At 36.1% G+C, this 6000-nt stretch overlaps 1 protein-coding gene across 1 annotated transcript in view; it reads left to right on the forward strand.

Moving 5' to 3' along the window:
* The window catches only part of LOC149616117 (uncharacterized), a 36460-nt gene extending 30762 nt beyond the window's left edge, over nt 1-5698 (forward strand). Inside the window, exons 31-36 of the mRNA XM_089857531.1 lie at nt 278-441; nt 2397-2475; nt 3491-3625; nt 4436-4538; nt 5367-5441; nt 5507-5698. Of these exons, the coding sequence (XP_089713657.1) occupies nt 278-441; nt 2397-2475; nt 3491-3625; nt 4436-4538; nt 5367-5441; nt 5507-5556 (606 nt within the window). The 3' untranslated portion in view covers nt 5557-5698. The remainder of the gene's footprint in view (nt 1-277; nt 442-2396; nt 2476-3490; nt 3626-4435; nt 4539-5366; nt 5442-5506) is intronic.
* Nucleotides 5699-6000: the final 302 nt, after the last annotated feature.

Below are 6000 nucleotides of genomic sequence, written 5' to 3' on the forward strand. Positions count from 1 at the left end.
TACATACGCTTGTAAAGTAAAGATAATTACTTCACATGTGCTATTAATGTTTCCTTGTTTTAGGGGCCAATCTATGTTTAAAATCCCATTTCTCCATAATTAATTGATGTGGACACCATGTTCTTTGTTATTTCCACTCATTTAGACAAAAGCTTAGATTATTATTATTATTATTATTTCAATCCAAAGAACACGTGCACCCAGACTTATCAGAAACACAATGTATAGGCCTAGTCATTAATTTCTATTTATGTATTTATTTTTTCTTCGTGGGCAGTCATTGCTAATTCGAGCTGTCCACTTCTATCGTTTGGCTTTCCGAAGATTGGGCAAACTCATGATGTGGCAAGGTCTTTTGCCCGAAGAAGATTTAATATTCTATATGACTCTGGAAGAAGTTGGAAAAGTTTTAAATGGCGACGCAAAGCGATTGGTTTCTAAGTAAGTCATTTCAAAAACGACTTAAAACTAGGGAAACGCTTCGGCTTCCAAATCTAGCTCTTCACCCGCACACGTTGTAGGAACTTCGGTTCTTTGATTGCCCTACGATGGTAATGATTCGCAATACCAATTTTGCTTGTCCAAATGCTTTTGCTTCAAAATGACATTAAATACTTTTAAAGGCGAAGTATTCACGACAAAAAATGTCTTTGGGCAAAAATTCGTACAATATTTTCAACTGAAAATCGCCCATATGACCAATTGTACTTCGTTCTGTTTAATAACATATTTATATCTATATAAGACAAAGTCCTGACTGACTGACTGACCGACATAAATCAACGTCAAGCCCAAACTGCTTTATCTAGAAGGCTGAAATTTTGCAGGGACGTTACTCTTAAGTAGTGGGCTCGCACTAAGAAAGATTTTTTAAAATCCGACGCCATATTTAAAAAAGGCGGCCATAAATGTAAATAAACCTTCTTTATGGAATAACGTCTGTGCATTTCAACCGATTTCTTTAATATTCAGTACACTGGTTCCCTATATCATATAGACGGGCTTTAAAGCAAGCTTTTGCGTTTATATCGGCCGCCATCTTTAAAAATGGCGGCCCAAAAGTTAAAACCTTCTTAATCTAATTACGCTGTTCTCGAGTTTCAACCCATTTCACTTATATTTAGTTCACAGGTTGCCCATATCCTTACATCCTATAGATGGCCCTTATGGCTTTTGGACTTCGATTTGCCGCCATATTTTAAAATGGAGGCCCAAAAACTAATAAAAAATACTCCTACTTGCTGACGGGCAACGCCGGGTGCTTTTCTGCCAGCAACATTAATATAAACCATGAAATATCTATTTCACCTTAATTTCTTAACTCCAAAGCTCAGAGTATACTATTTTTCCCCATTGGAAACACACTGGTCAAACGCTCTATATATAATACGATGCTTGTACGTCCTCCGAAATTGTCCAAATCGTTATTACCCTTGTAGAAATACCAACTTAAATTAAGGAAGCAACAGAAAGTGTTTACATTGCACTTGGTCATTCACCCCGCTCTGGGAACGAAAGAACGAATCGATGAAACAAATTCTTTGTTCAGCTGCTAAATCAACACGGAGAATGGCGTTTCTTTTGTATATACAATCATGCCGTCACGGAGAGGTATTACACTGGACGTGTCTGTCATCGCGTTCGCAGATGTCCAATCGGAGCAAACGTGTTCGCAGAAAGCAATATTAGCTTCGACTCTATTATCATCGTTAGGGTTATTAAGATGTACACGGCGATCGGATAGGGTTACGAGAAACGTCTAGTCTTCCACCAAAGGTGCGGGTTTCCTTATCATTCATTGTGAATCCATAGCCTTATATACCCTAAAATTCCAAAAATTGTTAAAGAGGCATACGCCTGAATTCAAATGTCAACAATAGCAATGTTTAAAATGATTTTAGGAAACACGTTTCTTAAAACGATTTAACTATAATTAAGCTAAATTAATGACGATTAAAATAATTAATATCAATTATATTTATTTAATTATTTAAGAAAAACCTCTTAATTGCGTTTCGACTCGGAGAGGTTTATTTTTGGGTTTCTCAACTTGTTATCCTATGAAACTTTCCGAGAACAATATTAATTCTTAAAGAGGCATACGCTTGAATTCAAACGCTAACAATAGCTACGTTTAAAATGATTTTAAGAATAAAGTTTCTTAAAACGATTTAACTAAAATTAAGGTGAAATAATGTCGATTAAAATAATTAATATCAGTTATATTCATTTAATTATTTAAGAAAAACCTCTTAATTGCGTTTCGACTCGGAGAGGTTTATTATGGTTTCCCAACTTGTTGTCTTATGAAAGTTTCAGAGAACAATATTAATGTTAAAATGTGTTGTATTTGAAAGGAATGTAAACGTTTCTGCGTTTCTACTTTTTCCCAATAGGGCACTTCGTCGGAAAAAACTGCACGCCAAGCTCGATTCGATCCAGTTGGAGGAAACCATGACCGGACTTCCGAAACCGGTAATTGCTTTATTTGATATTTGCCTACATTGTTTATAAACCTGTATGTGCTTGAGAGAGAGGGAAAGAGAGATATACATAAATTTACAATCATGGGGATACACGCTACTCGCTTAGAGTCACTTCCTTGTTTCACTGTCAATATTCCAATATGACTTCAACATATCAAGGTCAAGAATGTAAAATATATAGGATAGGGTTCACGCTATATGTATAGATTTTTTGTTGAGGATATGTATAAAATCTATATCTATCGATCATTTAAATTTGCTAAATTAAATACAGAGAAACCAACACGCATGGTGAGGCCGCCGTTGCGGTATTCTCTCTTGCACCAAGAAGCAACGTCAGATGAAGCCCAAGTTAGCATCACGTTTTAGGCTAGCCAATTCGTACTACCTCCTGCGGTGCTTATTGGCGACAGGGATAATACTCTAATGGTGGCCTCGCTCCTGTGTGTTGGTTTCTCCAAGAAGCGATATCTAGTTTACTAGGGAGAAGGTGCCTAAGTATTCGCGCGCCATAGTCCCAGTACCCCTTTCAAAATACAAGGGGGAAGTAAAACGAGGCTGGGCTATTTCACCTCTCCCCAGTGATTTTCATCATTCGCGTCGTGCTGACATGAGTTTTCAAGAACCAATGCGGTGCTGGTTGTAATTTAGAGGTGGGGAGTAACTCCGGACCTACGTTTGGACTCGAAGTAAAGCTAGAAATGTCAAATGTGGCGAATTTATACCTTCTCCCTAATAAACTAGATATCGCTTCTTGGTTTCTCTGTATGTGATTTTCGAATGATTTCTACATGCCATAAATTAAACCTTAATTAGTTTCTAAAAATCCTCTTGTAGCCTTAACTTTTCGATAGGGATAGAGCGCGAGATTTGTTTGTTACATTTTTACAGGCTCAAGCGCAAGATTCAAGCACTTAAAGAAAATTTAGTTTCTATTTTTTTTCCTTGTATAGTAGAAGTCAATGTTGTGGAGTAATGATATTTTTCATGTTTTATTTCCCAAGGCAATTGAAGAAGAAAATACGCTGAAAGAATTGGACGAGGGAACTGTGACTGTAAAAGGTACACCAGTATCGGATACCAATATTGAAGCAATTGCCCGAGTTGTCACCAGGCTTGAAGACGCACCATCGATACTTGTAAGTGTGAATAAAATATTTCCTGTTGGTTGGTTTGAAAGAGAAACTCGTCATCTTGAGTTTGGCCCAAACTTAGATCTAGGAATTCACTACTCTTGAACTCTTCACTAACATTTCTTCATTAATTTCATAACTTGAATGCTTAAAGGGGATACTCTATACTAGAATAAGTTCTTTTTTAATTAAAAGAGCATATAAAATAATGAATATATCAATCGGAACCATGTTTCTATGTACAATATTAAAGATGATACGAGCAAATACGTTTCCGTAATGGGCATTACGCGTTGAGGCTCTCCCGCGAAGCACTGGGAAGAATTCCTATTGGACGCTTAGTACCACCTGACGGATTCGTCCAATAGGAGTACTCCTAGCGCTTCACGGGAAAGCCTAACGTTTAATGTCCAATACGCGCCATAACGGAAACTTAATTGCTTGTATCTTCTTAAATATTGTAGATAGACACATGGTTCCAATTGATATATTCATTATTTTATACGCTCTTTTAATTAAATAAGATACATTATAGCCCGGTGTAATTTTTTAAGCAGTATGTATTTTTATGCCAATTTACTTCATACAAAAATATTTGCTATGAATTTTGCGCTGACTTATGACCCCTAGTTTAAAAAAGCTTTATTTTATTTATGTCACATAATTTTAATTTCAATCTGGATATATTTTAGAAACCTCTACACCGGTTGTAATTTAATCATATCTTATTTCAACGCTTGTTGTCTCGCTCATTCTAAAATCAAAGTGCACTTCGTTTTAATAATCGTTGATTTGTCACGTTGTGTCGTTATTTAGCCAGGCGAAATTTTAGTTACGAAGTCAACGGATATTGGATGGTCCCCGTACTTCCCCATTCTTGGCGGTGTAGTCACTGAACTCGGAGGAGTCATTTCCCATGGTAAGTCCATATTCCAATACCAAAAAAGAAGTACATGTACAGTTTTCTCCGGTTTTGTTTTAATTTTGCCAGTTTTAAAAGGGATAGATGTAATTTTTGAAGTAGGAATGGAGAACGGTAAGTATTTACTTCAGTCCGACTCATAGCCCAGTATAGAGACTCTCCCTCCAACACATAACGAAAAGATTAAATTATCCTATTGGCTCACATAAAGTACGTTTTGATGACTTTGATGACGTTGCTGACGGGGACGGCGAAAAATACGTAATTCCTTTTTACCTCTGTTGCTATGACCCGCCCCTTCTTTCAAATCCCCCCTTTCCGTGGAAGGGGGTGCGGGACTTTGAAGCGCGCCAGAATACTCTGTTCTCCATTCCTGCTTCTAAAATTGCATCAATCCCTGGTTTTACCAATGGTGTTCTAAATACGTTTTTCGTTCTAATTATCTAATACCAGTAAAACATTGAGTTCTTTTACTTGGAATTTTTAAGTTTTCATAGACCCTGTACTAATATCTGATAGACGGTAAAGGGAAGGGCTTAAAACATTGTTCCACCTTCCTTAATTGTGTTTCATTGGCTATTCACCCTAGGTTTACTCGTTCACACACTGCAAAGATAACTTGTTTACATTCGGGTTCGCGCAGATGGATATTAGCTAAGTGAATATCATATGTTCAAATACATTAGATGTGGCGTCAGAGGTGACGCTTTCTACATCCCCTCCAATTTAGTTCATGCAGAAAGGCCCAGAAAATGGCCAATTAAAAATTCCAAGTAGATTAAATCCATGTATTCCTTCCTGCTAATTCTGATAATTTGTATGTAGGTGCAGTGGTTGCCCGAGAATATGGTTTACCTTGTTTGATAGGTGCAAGACGTGCAACGAAAATCTTCAAAACAGGTAATTTGTTCCGATAAATAAGAGTAAATAACTTTTATAAATAAAATTTTGGCAATTATTTATAGGTGACAGAGTTTTACTTGATAGTTCTAAAGGACTACTTATCAAGTTGTAATACTGACAAGTATTCGGATATATTTATTAATTATAATTATAAATGCTCTTACGTTTTAATGAAAAATTTCTTACCAATTACAATTTCACAAATTATTATTGTACTGTTTGTTAAGATTTCATAAACTCATATATTTTGCAACGCATTGTTGAGTTATTTTTAAGGCAAATCAAGGGTTTTTAGTAAAAATAGAAAGAAAAAAGTAGGACGTAAGCACTACTGGAGTGGTATTAAGTCTGAAAACAGATAATCGATAGAATTTGGGTCTAATTGATTGAAGTCCAGGTGATCGCATTGTTGTACATTGTTTTATCCAATTGCTGCTTATCGAATTTTTTCATTTACCCTAACCTCAGATTAGGGTTAATCTGAGCCCTAACTTAAGGTGATCGAAATACCTTTTCCCTTATTTAAATTGATCCAAGTACCTTTTTCTAATTTCAT

This window comes from Phalangium opilio, unplaced genomic scaffold (assembly GCF_054372755.1).
Source record: "Phalangium opilio isolate 3A_F unplaced genomic scaffold, DU_Popi_V2 ptg000217l_1, whole genome shotgun sequence".
In the NCBI taxonomy this organism is placed as follows: domain Eukaryota; kingdom Metazoa; phylum Arthropoda; class Arachnida; order Opiliones; family Phalangiidae; genus Phalangium; species Phalangium opilio.